The sequence below is a fragment of the Folsomia candida genome, unplaced genomic scaffold (assembly GCF_002217175.1).
Source record: "Folsomia candida strain VU population unplaced genomic scaffold, ASM221717v1 Fcan01_Sc003, whole genome shotgun sequence".
Classification (NCBI taxonomy): Eukaryota; Metazoa; Arthropoda; class Collembola; order Entomobryomorpha; family Isotomidae; genus Folsomia; species Folsomia candida.
Genome location: NW_019091195.1, coordinates 13065998 through 13080826, shown reverse-complemented (window position 1 = coordinate 13080826; position 14829 = coordinate 13065998). Strand labels below are relative to the sequence as shown.

Below are 14829 nucleotides of genomic sequence, written 5' to 3'. Positions count from 1 at the left end.
ATCGAGTTTGCATTTCAAACCTGATTTGGCGGAGTGCAGTGCCGGGCTTTGCACTTGGATGAACCGTTTTGTTTTTTCCTTTTCTCTCCGCTCTCTCACTGCCTCTCATCCTCATCCTCATCCTCAGTCGGTCGTCAGAGTTTGAATTGAATTCGCTGCACAAACTGTTTTATATTTGAACCCAATTTCAATTTGTGCTCATAAATTATTTAATTTTCCAGAAGTTCTCAATCATTGAATTGTTGCGAGCTTGTCAAGTGTTACGCGACATTAGTAGCAATGTCCAGCAGTGATTCAGATGTGGATGTCGATATTAGGCCCCCCGAGAATATCAAGCTACGACGAGGAGGTCAACGAAATGGAGATACATCAAAGGTCACAACTAACAAGGGGAAGCCGCTGGTATTGAAAAATCGTAAGCAGGATGACGACAGCTTGTCCAGGCAAAGAAAAGGGCGAAAACGTCGATCGGATCCCAAATGGGACGACCCGTCAGAATCTGCCCTTACATTGGACTCGGGTAAGGGTGAAGGGGTGGTTTTATAAATTTGGTTTGCCTTTTTTTGCAGTGGGACACAATACGTTGAACGTACGTCATTTTACATTTTGCAGATGAGGAGAGCGGTAAAGGTGGGGAGAACCAACAGAATAAACCCCCTCCAGCAAAACCAGTAAATGGCAATGGAACTAAAATGACCGTGGTAGATAGTGATGAAGATGAGGACGAAGGGAGCGAGGAACAGGGGGTGTGTATCTTGTAAAGGAATGTTTGTGTACTCAGCATTAATATTTCTAATACGTTTTTATTGCTTCAGAGTTCCAGACGACCAGCTAATCCTCGGGCTAGAAAACGTCTGTCGATGCGTCGACAAGACACGGCTAAAAGCAATAATTCCATCGGGGGAGAGCAACGAGAAAACCTACCTCCCCCAGACCCCGCCACATTAAAAAAGATTTATTCATCTTGCATAGATTTGTTTCAAGCTCAAGTTTGTAATTTTCCTTCTTTATCATTTGTTTATTTTCTTTGTAATGTGCCATTTAATACGAATTTTCATTATTATTTTAGAAAATTACGGTTGAGAATGCTTTCCAAATTCGCTTTCTAGAACTTATGGGAGACATCATTGATCTACCAGAATTTGACAAGCATGATATGTTGGTACGAGTTATTGGAATTATCCACAATATTTAAACTTTGAAAACAGTTTCAGGCTACAAAGTCATCATTCGTCATGACCTTATAAATTTAGGGAGCTGGGAGAATGTTGGAGGCTGGAGCGAGGATATATGTTTGTCGAGTCGATAAAACCAAACATTCCGTGATGGACTTGGCGTCAACTCTTAATATGCAACAAAAAAATAAGAAGCGCAATCAAGAAGGTGACAATGAGAATGAACTTGGGGAAATGGACCAAGGAGCAGAAGAAGACGACGTTGGTGGAGAAGAAGGGAAAGCAGAGGCTAAAAAGAAAAAGAAGAAAAGGGTACACTGTTGTTAACTATACCCAAATCTCGTTAATTCAATGCTGTGTACTTTTCCCATGTACTTTTTACCATATTGTTTACAGAAAATGAAAGAAAACCAATTTATTGTTGAAGATATCTCTAAAATTTCCCTATCGGTTGAAATTGATAGCTGTAAAGGCGGTGCTAGACGAACTGCACTTAAAGTCAAATTCCAAGATTTCATTGAGAATGATGTCGATTTTGATTACTTCAACGAATATTTAGCAAAGGTTAGAGATTCTCAGCAAGATAACGAAGCAGAGAATTTTGGAACAGAGAAACTTGCAGTTTCTTCAGCTGTTGTCAACAGTAAGATAATTAACTGCATAATAATTTGACTTTCAAAACCCTGTTTTACTTAACGTTGAGTGACATTTTTAGTTGCCGAGTTTGGAGATTTGCAACACCTTTCATTTCTGCTTTTGGAGGAATTTGACAAGAGAATCCATGATACTTGGGTAATAATACATACAATGAACTCTTCTTCTTATGCTTATCCATGTTGAGTTGTTTGCAGATGCATTAATTTACAGTAAGCTAATTTTTTTATGAATTAATTCCAGGGAAAGCGGCTTGATCAGCGGACAGAAACTCCTAATCTATCCACTCATAACGTTGAACTAGATGTAGAGCCAGCTCCTTTGGCACCCGAAGTTGATGAGGAACATGTATACGTACCTCAGGAAGAGCCACGACAAGATTACAATGATGACTTTGCTAATAACTTTGACGATGATGACAGAGGATTGGCACATGTTAGTTTTGGTAAGACTTGTATATAACTTTTTAGTTGGTGCATTATTTAGAGGCATGTTTTTACTTTAAATTATTGTTTGTTTTATTACCCCAAGTAAATGATGATGGGCAAATTGAGGGGACGCAAGAACCATTGTCAAACGGGCGCAAAATGAGATCGTTGCAAGATTTCTTTGATCTTTACCAAAAGGTAAAATCGTCATTCGGATGGTGTGGGCCCACATTTGTAAAAACTCAGCGAGGGGTTCATATGCTCGGTAATATATGTTGACTTTACTGTTAAACTTTCTTACATCTTACAAGTATACTTCCTAATAATTATCTGGTCAATGTTACTTTTCTGCAGGTGGTCCAAGGAAACCGCGGGTCAAGAAGCTTCCAACTTTTATTGATATAAGAAATATAAACAGAAAGGATCGCTGTAATAAGTTCCTCACTGCTAAAGCGGCGAAAGGTATCTTTGACGAAAGGAATATCGAACGATGGAGTTCGAAAGGAAGACCTGCCCACCCATATCTAGAAATTGATGAACCGTTTGACGAGTACGAAGAAGTCTTAGATTTGATCAATGAGGAGGAGAAAATGGGAATTCCTAATTTATTCAAGTACTTTCTCATATTCTAATGCATGTGCTATGTAATTATATGTATATACATACAGTGTCGGTACAAAAGCTTTACACCCTTAAACAACAGGAACGCTGTTTATGCACAATATTTCTGGGTTACTGCCCTGCAGATTTTCAAATTTGTCGAGATAAGAATTATGTTGATAGAGTATTTTTGCAGTGTGTTAAGGGTTTTGTGCAGACACTGGACACTGTATACGTCCTAACCATTATAATTAAATTTTGCAGATTTTTTATCGATATTCGACGAAATCTCTTGAGTTCATTGAATGTGACTCTTCCTAAAGAGGATGACAGACTCGTGATCGAAATGAACAAGGCTGAAGATGAGTATATTAACGAAGCAGGGTTTGAAGTTGATCGTCATTATGATGACGATTTTGATCATGTAAGTTAGTGTTATTTTAAAATTATGTAAATTGTGTAAGCCCAACTTACATAGAGATTTTCATTAGAGATTAATTTATTATTTTATTTATTATTATCACCCTTGGTATAGGAACAAGATCCGGATCCACTGGCAGACTTCCACGTCGCAGATTTACCACCGACTGGAGAAACAGGGGCACCCTTTAACTGTAAAGCGTCTCTTTAACTTTAGTTTGACATGGACAAGTTTGACATGTGTTGGTGTAATCATGTAAAAATGTGTCTTACAGCGTCTTTCAACTTCCCAACATCTTTGAGCAATTTGCTTATGGAAGCCGAAAATGATCCTACACAAAAGGTAGGTTGTAACTGGACTGGAATACTATTTAATTTTAGAATCGTATGAAAAAGGTCGATGGCTTATTTTTGATAAATTGACAGACTGACACCGAATCTATTCGCTTTACAAAAAAACCTAAACCGATCGACATGCACGGTTTAAAACGGGCCATTTTGGAACATTTACAAGAAAGTTTAAAACTACATGTAAGTTCATTTACATTGGAGGACTGCATTTCTTTACCAAATTCGATATTTGTGCATTTTAACTCACGTCATACATGATGTTTCTCTTTGCGGTTGAATGCAGAGGGATGGCCGACCCTATCTTGATACGGAAACAAGTACGGATTTTCTTAGCTTATTGAAGCATGTTCTGAATACCGTTGATGTCCGAACCGCTGAACACATGTCAATATCAATTCTTGCCGTTGGTTTACTACACGTTGTCGTCGAAAAGAAACTATTTGTACTCAACAATCCTACAAATCCTACTAACCCTTTAATCGTATGCCGTGGAAATCTGTGGAATCATGCAGAACATATTCCAATGCCTTTCGAAATTGAAGATGATTAAGTTAACTATGAATTTTAAGTATGCTCATTTGAATAATTTATTTATCCTAAATGATTACTCTCAACCTACAGCAAACCAAAATTAAATGAATCAACTTAAATGTTTTTAGAGAATTGTATAGTAAATGATTGATATGTATCAATCAATCAACAATTGGCATTTAATAAACACTACTATAATTTGATAAATTATGGTCAGTAATAAGCTATACTAATAAGTAATAATTATGGTTATAATGTCCTTTGCAGAATATAATTTACTATTTTAGTATTTATTACTATTATGCCATGTATATTGTTTAACATTATGAAGTAAAATGTCAGTGTAAAGGTGTAAACTATTAAGTGTACAGTACAAGTAATTTGACAGAAAGTAAAAAGATATCAGCATCAATTTTTTAACACGCAATTTTGGGTTGTTGGGGAAGAAGAAGTCCAAAGCGTTTCTTGATAGTGATTCGTTCTCTGGAATATTGGTCTTCGGGCGAGAACCTCGCTATAAATTTCCAATTTAATTAATCAGAAATCTGGTATGACTTCAAGCATTATTATTCAGTTTTCACTTACAACTGGAGGTTTCCCAGCGTATGCTTTCCAGTTTTGACCAAATTAGTCTCAATCGATCAGAAATTTAATTAATATAACATTTGTGAAAGTCACTTATTGCCCATTGCAAATGCCATATCAATTAAATTTGTGATCGGACACTAGTTTAATCAAAATAGGAGAGAATACGCTGTAAGACCTACATTGTTAAAAGTGTTTGAACCACCGGCACTACGTTGCGCCCAAGTACAATTAGAGTTCTGAGTTGTGAGACACATACGTACCTGGATGAGCCGAAATGGTCGGATTTCCTTGAAGATCATCTTTCTACAATAATAAGAAAAACATTGACTAATGGATTTTTTGTGTGCAATATTGAATGAATGTCGGTGGGTACCTTGAGTGTGTAAACCCTCTTGCCACTCTGGTCCAGGTAAAACATTAGATGCATTTTATTTCGCGATTAATTTTCCCCTCACTTCGTGACAGGATGTGCAACTCGGTTGGTAATTGATTATTGATTTCAAAGCAAAATCAAATTGATCCCAATAGCAAAGTGCTGGACACGCGGAGAGAAAGACAATCTTGTGGTGCAGGCGGTTATTGTTTGGCACAAGTGAGATTCCAGCCATAGGATAGGAATATCCCCAACGTTATTCTGTTTTGTTGACAAAATTTGGCTGCAAGACTAAATGTGAAATGGGCAGCCTTTATTTTCGTTAAATTAATTTTAAAATTAGTGTGGAAAATGCGGTGAGGAGCTAGTGTAGTAAGCGTAGTTCTACTACTGCTGAAATTATTAAACAGTAGTACAGAATGAATGTAGCCAACAAAACACCTTTGTTTTTAGTGTTAATGAAGTATTTGCGGATGGATAAAATAAAAGTGCAATTTCTTTGCAAAAAAGAAACCTAATTCGGCTCGGTCTCTTCAGCCGGACCTCGCCATTGTCACGGGGTAATTGCAGTAAGTCGGATTGTACTATTTTTTATTATGCATCATATTATCACTAGTCGCGTCGTCACGTGCATGCACACATGGTTATCTCATGCCCTACATTACCTAAACCCTAAATTATGTGTCATGCATTTTCACTGATGATAAGTATCCACCTATATGATTAGAGATAATAAATCTAGACTACATGAATGGGAATGAGAACACATGTGGATGATTAATGTTATTCTAAATATTTCACGGGGTGTCGTTCCGACAGAGATCCGTGATTAATGAATTTTTTTGTGGGATTAAGGATTAAGGATTAATGTTATTCCGGGATTAGATTAGTCCAGGATTAATTAAATAATTCAATTTGCTGGGATTAAGGATTAAGGATTAATTCACAATGCTTTTGAATTCGGGATTAAGGATTAATTAATCCTGATTAATTCATGATTAAGGATTAATATAATTTTTATTTTCCTGCACAGAATTATCGACACAGCGATATTAATGTGTCAAATCTCAAATACTTACAAAACGTGCAATATATAGTAGTGTTGCGTTAAGTACGTAATAAAAATCAATGTTGGAATAATATCCCCGCCAATTACGGCAAGTTTTGGTGCACAAGCTATGCCCCTGGCCTTTACAGAGCCACAAGACTTGTCAAGTTCTTCGACATCAAAAAATGTGCCGGTCAAAACGAATGGCAAACCTTTCAGTTCAGTTAGATTCCTGTTCGCCATGATTAACGATTGAATCAGTACTTTTATGGAAGCAACAATATAAAGTTAAAAAATATAATGCATGCTAGATAATTTCAGGAGAGGAAAGTAGAAAGAATGGAAAAATATCACATGGTTGAGAATAACTGTTACCTTGCTCATTCGCAGTATTAATCTCTCGTGAGAATTAATCCTAATCACGATTAAGGATTAATAATTTGGGCATGCTTCGTCGGGATTAAGCATTAAGGATTAATGGAGCAAAAATATTTCGTCGGGATTAAGGATTAAGGATTGATTTCACACATTTTTTTGTTGGGATTAAGCATTAAGGATTATTAATCCTTAATCCCAATCCTTAATCCGTTAATCACGATTAATTAATCACGGATCTCTGCGTTCCGAACGACTCGTTCGTTCCATTTACATGCTTCTTTGGAAGTAAGTAATACACATCGATCACATTTCTGTCAATGTAATGCTACATTAATAAATAACATGCAACGAGTTAACGAATCTGGGGATGAACCATCTTATTGGCTGGTTAAATTCGGCAACAGGGATATTTAGGAATAACATGACTTGTACTTTTGTACTTAGATCAGACTGACTGTACAGTTATGTAAAATGTAATTAATGCAAAAGAATCGTGCATGTTGTTATTCATATCTCATTATATCTTGCTTGCATCATGTATGTATATTCTTTCATAAATATCTACTTATATTTATTGTTAACTGTCATCCGTCATCATCACATCACATTGGTCCGTTGGTGGACTATACACCTTGCTTATTGTGTGCCACAAACTGACAGAGATAAAACCATTACAAATTTCATTTGTCTGATTTGTTATGTTCCACAAAGGGGTCGATTCCTTATTTTGTATTGCTAAGTAGGTAAGTTATAGCACTAAACATAATATTAATTGGCATCTTTTTTGTTCTTTAGTACATTTTGGTCATACTATTCAAAAATCAATATCATGTAACGCATTACTTAGAATTCAGTTGAACAGAAGGCCGGTTGAAACTGTTGAAACTTATAAATTACCTATAATCCATAATGGTAATAATGTCGTAATTTGTACAATTCGAAATTCTGACTCAAATTGAAGGCAATCATATCAATCATTCTTCGGTGTCTGTCTCCCATTTATCGATTTATTAACTGGGATAAAAACAAGGTTCTCTATGCATTAAAAACTTGCTGGGAATTGCATGTAGAGGCTACATCGCAACTAGATTTATGGTGACAGCTCCGAGTGTAATTGAAGAAAAGTGAGAAATATATGTTTAAGGAATAACGTGTAAGTACAAATAAAGGAAGCGACAAAATTGTCAGTGTCACGCACGCCAAAACAAACCGCAAACATTATAACAATGGTGTTTGATCTGCCAGAAAAACGCTCAGATTTTGAGTGAGAATTCTAAACTTGATAAGATAGGAAGTAAATACCGCTTGTTACATATGTAAGGAAGATTCGCTGAATAATTTCAGTAGAAACGGTAAGTAAAAAGTGATCTCATTAAAAATCAGATCGAATGCTCTTGTGAAACAAGGCGATTCATTTTCTTTATGTCCTGCAAGTTTTGAGACTGATTCTTCCAAACTTATTTGTGTGCATAATAAATACGCCTCTGACATTCGAGCATTTAACATTTATGATTAGTCACTATTGATTGTTAACACCATGAAGAAATTGAGATTGAGACGCCATCATTTTTTTTCAATTTGTAGGATACTCAAGAAAATCTTATTAATATGGAAAAGTATAATGCTCGCTCGCGAAAGATTTAGCGAATGAATGAATGGTAATTTCTGAAAGTGAAATTGCCACAATCACCTATCTTGACAGGCAAAAGTGACTTTCTCCTCAGAATTTAACCGTGGCGTGGGGTGTTTGGTACGGGAAGAAAAACGTGTTATTGAGTCAATGAAATAGAAAATCAAGGGCACCCGACCAAGAGCATTTTTCTGCCAATTCACGGTGAGACTATTGAAGAAAGTACAATGAAATGGTCGGACTACAGGAAATGATTGGGTTTTTGCGAGTGAAAGTAGTGAACATATTTTATTTGTTCTGAATGAATGGGAAGACAGGTACCTACCTACCTACATGAATGTATGCATGGGCACCTGCCAACTAACAATGGAGGTCTCCCAACGTATGCTCACAGATTTGTACCAAACTAGCGTCAATCGATCACAAATATAATTAGTATGAAATTTGCAAATGGAACTATCTGCCAATGCGCATGTTTGGCGGAGATATTTGCATAAAAAGAGGAGAAAACGCACCCCCAGGGCGGGCAAATTATTCATTTTCCAATTTGCTACCCATTTTTCCCGCTTTGAATGCAAATATCTCCGCCAAACCTGCGCATTGGCAGATAGTTCCATTTGCAAATTTCATACTAATTATATTTCTGATCGATTGATGCTAGTTTGGTCCAAATCTGTGAGCATACGTTGGGAGACCTCCATTGTAAGTGAGGGGGCTTATACCATGTTTTTAAGAAGGGAAAGAAATCATTGCCAACTTGAAGAATTGATCCGTGACACCTTGTCCTAGGAACGAGGTGGTACGTGGATGGACTAACTAATGTACCGGCTTTATAGATTGCCATTCACTCAAATTAGTTTCGGGTGAAGGCAGGTATCACAAGACAATGAGCTGGAGAAAGTTTGCATGCTATGTTTCGTCCACTTTTTGTATAAATTCATGGATTAGTTCTTAGATTAAGGCACTTGACTTTTGTCACTCTTGACATCCACATACGAGCGTTCTATCCTGAAAAGTCATTGTTTGAGTTGTGGGGTGAGTCTCTGGTGTGATAAATCTCATACACTTCATTTTATCTATTTGTTTTATATTAAACTGTAAGAACTAGTGACAAATTTTAATACATAAAGCTTCTTTGACTGACCTTTGTCTTTGTATTTGTAATTGTAGAGTCACCCTAAAGTTGCAGAAAAATGAACGAGAATGGGGCTGACGGTTTTCCTGCCAGGAGAAACAGCCATCGTCAGAATGGAGTTATACAGCCACTTCTTACTGGTGAGTGACACTGATTTAATGAAATAACTCCTCATCCACAAGGACAATATGCTATAATTATCTTTACTTTATGCAGATTTGTATCAAATAACAATGGCCTATGCATATTGGAGGGCTGGCAAAATACATGACACTGCCACATTTGACCTGTTCTTCAGAAAGAATCCCTTTAGTGGAGAATTTACAATCTTTGCTGGCTTGGAGGAAGTCTTGAAGTTCTTGGAAAATTTCCACTATTCGGATAGTGGTAATGCCAAATAATGCAATTTTATATCATCATAAAATTTAATCTTATGAGAATTAAGGATAGTTATGTTGTTTCAGATATTCTGTACTTGAAAGAGACCTTGCCATCCGTTGATCCAGCATTTTTTGACTTTTTGGCAAATCTAACTGCTGATGACATTATTCTCCATGCAGCGGACGAAGGCTCTGTTGTCTTTCCTCGTGTACCTTTATTGAGGGTTAGTTAGAAAAGTAATTAATCTTGTAGCTTGAAACGGTTTCATTAAATGACTTGATGGTCGAGAACAAGACTGGGAATTTAAGTTTTAGAAATTAATTAATAAATGAATTTTTGATAGCTACGTTTTCGTCTATGTAAATAATAAATGATTAAATATGAATGACTTTAACAGGTTGAAGGCCCTTTAATTGTGGCTCAGCTATTGGAAACAACTTTACTGACTTTAGTCAATTATGCTAGGTAAGACTTTAACAGTTGTGACTAATATATATATATACATAATTATATTCTAATTAGATTACAATTAATTGTTCCTTATTTCGCCGTAGTCTCGTTGCAACAAATGCTGCTCGGTAAGAATCACACGCAAGTTATTAAAATAATATATAAATAATATTTACATTTTCTAAATAATATTTTTTTTACAATACAGATATCGTCTTGCATCAGGTGTCAATGTTCAGTTGTTGGAGTTTGGCCTTAGAAGAGCACAGGGACCTGATGGTGGCCTATCTGCATCAAAATATGCATATTTAGGAGGGTTTGATGGAACAAGCAACGTCTTGGCTGGAAAACTTTATCAAATTCCAGTAAAAGGCACTCATGCTCACGCGTATATCTCAAGTTTCTCAAATTGCAAAGAATTAACACAGAGGGTGATTATATTTTCCTAATTTTAACTCCTGTATGGAAACTTACATTTAGGTCTGATTTGATACAATTACAGACGATTAAGCACAAGGAAACGGGAGAAGAAATTGATTTCGTTGATCTCTGCAATGAGTGGAAAGATAAACTTACACCGTTCTTAAAATTCCTCAGAGTTTTGAAAGAGGAGTCGTCTGATGGAGAATTGGCTGCCTTTGCATCTTGTAACAACAACACTGCTTTCATTTAGCTTAATTCCCCCAATATCTCCAATTCATTAATTAAAATGCTTTAGATGCATTGGCTTTTCCGGACTCATTTGTGGCGTTGGTCGACACATATGATACCTGTCGGTAAGCTACTCTGTTGCTGTTGAATATGCACGAATAATACTAATAAGAAAGACAATTTTAAGCATACCGATATACATATAGTACTCATTGGAAATTGGAATTTTATTATTTATTTTTACAGAAGTGGACTCTTGAACTTTTGTGCAGTGGCTATGGCACTCCATCAAATGGGTTACTCCCCAAATGGTGCGTCATATTACTAAATATATTTACATAAATATGTCTACAACTTCATAATCAACAACAGTCTCACTTTTCTTTTCTACTCCCCAAAAGGTATTCGTATTGACAGTGGAGATTTGGCATATCTTTCGAAAACAGCCCGAGCTACCTTCGAACGGATTGCTGCACAGTATGCACTCACTTTTTTCTTCATTTGCTAATAATTGTATTTCCAATAACCATACTCTCATACTTGTTTTTTGTTCCTCTTACATAGCTATGAATTAGAGTGGTTTAAAAACCTTACCATCGTTGCATCGAATGACATTAATGAGGAGACAATTTGGTCGCTTAACGAACAGGGTCATGAAATTAATTGCTTCGGCATTGGTACTCATTGTAAGTGTCCATCAAGTATTTTTTATATCCAATTTACTAAATTAATTTTTTTTAACGATTAATAGTGGTAACCTGTCAGAGACAACCTGCCTTGGGGTGCGTGTATAAGCTAGTAGAGATCAATACAATGCCCAAGATAAAATTGAGCGAAGACATGGAAAAAGTGACAATGCCTGGTAAAAAAGACGTATACAGGTACAGTTACCGTTTTTTTACAAATTTTATTATGTGATTGAAAAATCCTATTGCATGTTGTTTATTTTGGATGTAACAAATTTGAATTTTTAGGTTATATGGAGCGGACGGGCATGCATTGGTTGACCTCTTGTTGCAAGTTGGCGAAGAACCTCCAGAACCTGGGTCAAAAATATTATGTCGGCACGCATTTCACGAGTCAAAGCGAGCCTACGTTAGTCCAGCCAAAGTAGAGTGCTTGTACAAGGTCTTTTGGAAGGATGGCAAAATTTGCGAGCCACTGCCTCATCTCAAAAATAGCAGACAACGAGTTGCTGACTCACTCAAAACAATCCGACAAGGTCAATATTATATACCATATTATAGTATTATCAAAAGATCTGTATTTTGAAGTTTCGCCAACGTTTATATTACCATTATTTTATAGATCATAAGCGAAATTTGAACCCTACGCCGTACAAGGTATGCAACTATTTTTTTTTACTATAGGTGTATTTATATAAGTCAATATGGTTCCTAGGTTTCGGTGAGCGACCGGCTCTACCACTTCATTCATGATTTGTGGCTCCAAAACGCTCCTATCGGGTTGCTCTCTTGACATTGTGAAGAAAATAATTTTTTAAACACGTTATACTAGCGAAGCAGTAGAACATTTAGTTTAACGTGAAATTAGCAGTGACAGGAGACAACGGAATGACGAATATTTTTCACCACTCACTAATGGTAATAATATTTTACAAAGTGACTATTAATTCTGTTATTTTATAAACCTCATGTTTTAAAATTGTAGGAAATTGAAAAGGGAACACGACCAGGATTCGACTTAAAAACAAACTCCACTTTAGGTAGCAGAATGATACCGAATTTTTGGAGAGTTGGTTTATAAACAGAAATTGAAAGAGATCAAAGAAATTGTAATTAGCATTCAACCTTCACCTTCATGATCATTTATTTTGTTAAGTTAGTATGTACAGTTAGTAATAGCTTTACATAGCAATAGCTAGTTGCATTTATATTTTTGGTATTTGCAAAGAGTTGGAATATTTTCGTAAAATATTTACTTGTACTTCACAACTTCACCAACATCCTGGTACAATAATAATATAATTAATAATTATAATATATATCAGTCAGTCTTGGTTTCCACTGGACGCATCGACATAGTGGTTGTCATAATCTGTTAGCAATCCTTTCGACAATACACATACATATTTTCGACATGGCTATTTCATTAAGGGCTCATCCTTTACAGGAAAGAATGCTTAGTCAAATAATAGTAATATATGTAGCACTGGTCACTATTATCTGGTCTACGTGGCATAACGATATGTCATTCTATCTGTGAAAACTTATAGTACACCAGATTTAACATCAATTTTGAATTCGGCGTGCTGTTTTCGCCCAATTATTTTGAGAAGACGTCCAGTGTAGCATAGAGAATGATAAAAAAAAGTAATAGCAGAATAATAATATGCAATATATACAGTAAACATTTGAGTCAATAAATTAAATCGTTAAAGACAAAAATACTTTTCACGTGTATGTCAAGCAAATTATTAATTACTTTATTGATTAAAAGTTAAAAGTATTACACCATAAAATATGGTGAAGAAATATTTCCATACTATTCACACACATTCATAAATACACAGATGACAATTGAATTTACATACGGCGCTTAGATTAAGAGATTATTCGATCCCATTCATATCATAATATTTAAAATCCAATCAATCTATTATTATTCGCAAAAGCATTCGCTTGAGCATTTGAAGATTGGAAGAGTGGGTTCGAAAAAGAATTCGAAGCAGCATTGGCTCCTGTTGATGAAAATCCATTCGGGCCGAACTGTGAACTTTGAGAATTGGATTGGCCAAATGACATCCGATTCCCTGCGATATCTGACGAAAATGATTGACCTCCTCCAAACGTGGCTCCCTGAAAATGTATCAACATCTATGATTATGAGAGGTGAATACTTAATTGGTGAAGTATTTTTTTACATTTGGTCCAATATTCACAGTTTGTGCAACGTCAAATGCACTCCCACCCCCACCCGGTACTTGAAATGCATTGCTCGCAGCAAATGCAGCAGTTATGCTACCGTCCGAATTCCGATGAATAGTTTGTCGTGGTTCTCTCTCATGCCTTGTATCTTGGGCTGTCTGAAATTTCAAAATTTACCTGCTAATAAGATACACACAATTTGTCATGTACATAATATGCGCTTTATACAGCGTCCAGAGCAGATTAACTTACAGGAAATTGAGCCATGGAGGACGGCTTCATTAATGATATAACGCTTACAATTATTAGATTTAATCGAAACATACTTTTATTTTTTTAAGTTTTATTTGACTCAGTTTAAATATTTGATAATTTCTCTAGTTTATAGCAGTTGGCCCAGTGGTTAACGCGACACGACACGATGGGCAATTTCGATCTCGAGATTGCATATATTTACTATTTACTACCATGAGACTTAGCATATTTGTAATTTCCATAATAGATAATATAAGTCCACCCAAGGGTAACTGTTGGCGCATGTTAGCAGTGTTAGCACATTTCATATCGATTCTTAGAATTTATCAATGCTAACAACCTCTTAGGATTTGCGTTATGTATGTGAAACTATGCATTTAGAATGTAAAATATTTAGCATACGCACGATGCGTGCATTGCGAATTTGTGATATTGCATTTACATAATATGAAAATAATGGCTAAATGCAAAATTCTTCAAGCTTTTGCTTAAATTAGTCAAATTTCAATCAGCTTTATTTTAATTTGACTTAGGAATGACTCAGGATTAGTAAACTATTTAGCTTCCCCGTGATAAGCTTATTATCATTTCAATTTGATTCCATTGACAATAACATGCACATACATAAATAATAAAGCACTAATGTAAAAGTACTTCCTATATACCATTTTGTCTTCCGTATTGATCACAAAACTACCATAACCTGACTGATACTTATATCCACGCGTTGCACACAAAATAATATGCAATAAATCCATCACTTCCTTCTCTAAATCCAAATTAATTTTTTAATGAGTTCCAAAGAAATGTGTAATGGCGTGGGAAATACAGATTTTAGAGGTCATGATTTTCGCAAGTCGTGTTAACCAATATTTAAGTATATGATAGCAAAT

The 14829-nt window shown here is 35.7% G+C and overlaps 3 protein-coding genes across 3 annotated transcripts; 2 read left to right on the top strand and 1 right to left on the bottom strand.

Moving 5' to 3' along the window:
- Positions 1 to 3: 3 nt before the first annotated feature.
- On the top strand, positions 4 to 4557 carry LOC110845757. Its single transcript, XM_022092252.2, has 15 exons — positions 4 to 520; positions 613 to 746; positions 816 to 989; positions 1070 to 1162; positions 1254 to 1487; positions 1572 to 1818; positions 1891 to 1967; positions 2073 to 2274; positions 2361 to 2522; positions 2612 to 2870; positions 3122 to 3281; positions 3393 to 3471; positions 3553 to 3620; positions 3704 to 3808; positions 3912 to 4557. The coding sequence occupies exons 1-15, from the start codon at positions 280 to 282 to the stop codon at positions 4176 to 4178; spliced, it is 2502 nt and encodes an 833-aa protein (XP_021947944.1). The 5' UTR covers positions 4 to 279; the 3' UTR covers positions 4179 to 4557.
- An 810-nt stretch (positions 4558 to 5367) lies between these two features.
- LOC110845758 (nicotinate phosphoribosyltransferase) lies at positions 5368 to 13201 on the top strand. Its single transcript, XM_022092253.2, has 17 exons — positions 5368 to 5689; positions 9347 to 9451; positions 9528 to 9698; positions 9776 to 9915; positions 10090 to 10157; positions 10247 to 10270; positions 10351 to 10573; positions 10645 to 10789; positions 10861 to 10918; positions 11040 to 11104; positions 11195 to 11270; positions 11358 to 11479; positions 11545 to 11674; positions 11768 to 12015; positions 12102 to 12136; positions 12195 to 12397; positions 12465 to 13201. Exons 2-16 carry the CDS (start codon positions 9370 to 9372, stop codon positions 12270 to 12272), a joined length of 1665 nt encoding a protein of 554 aa, XP_021947945.1. The 5' UTR covers positions 5368 to 5689; positions 9347 to 9369; the 3' UTR covers positions 12273 to 12397; positions 12465 to 13201.
- A 13-nt stretch (positions 13202 to 13214) lies between these two features.
- LOC110845755 lies at positions 13215 to 14126 on the bottom strand. The gene is made up of 3 exons (XM_022092249.2): positions 13934 to 14126; positions 13678 to 13839; positions 13215 to 13612 (listed from the first exon to the last, which is right to left on the bottom strand). The coding sequence occupies exons 1-3, from the start codon at positions 14003 to 14005 to the stop codon at positions 13394 to 13396; spliced, it is 453 nt and encodes a 150-aa protein (XP_021947941.1). The 5' UTR covers positions 14006 to 14126; the 3' UTR covers positions 13215 to 13393.
- Between the last annotated feature and the right edge of the window lie 703 nt (positions 14127 to 14829).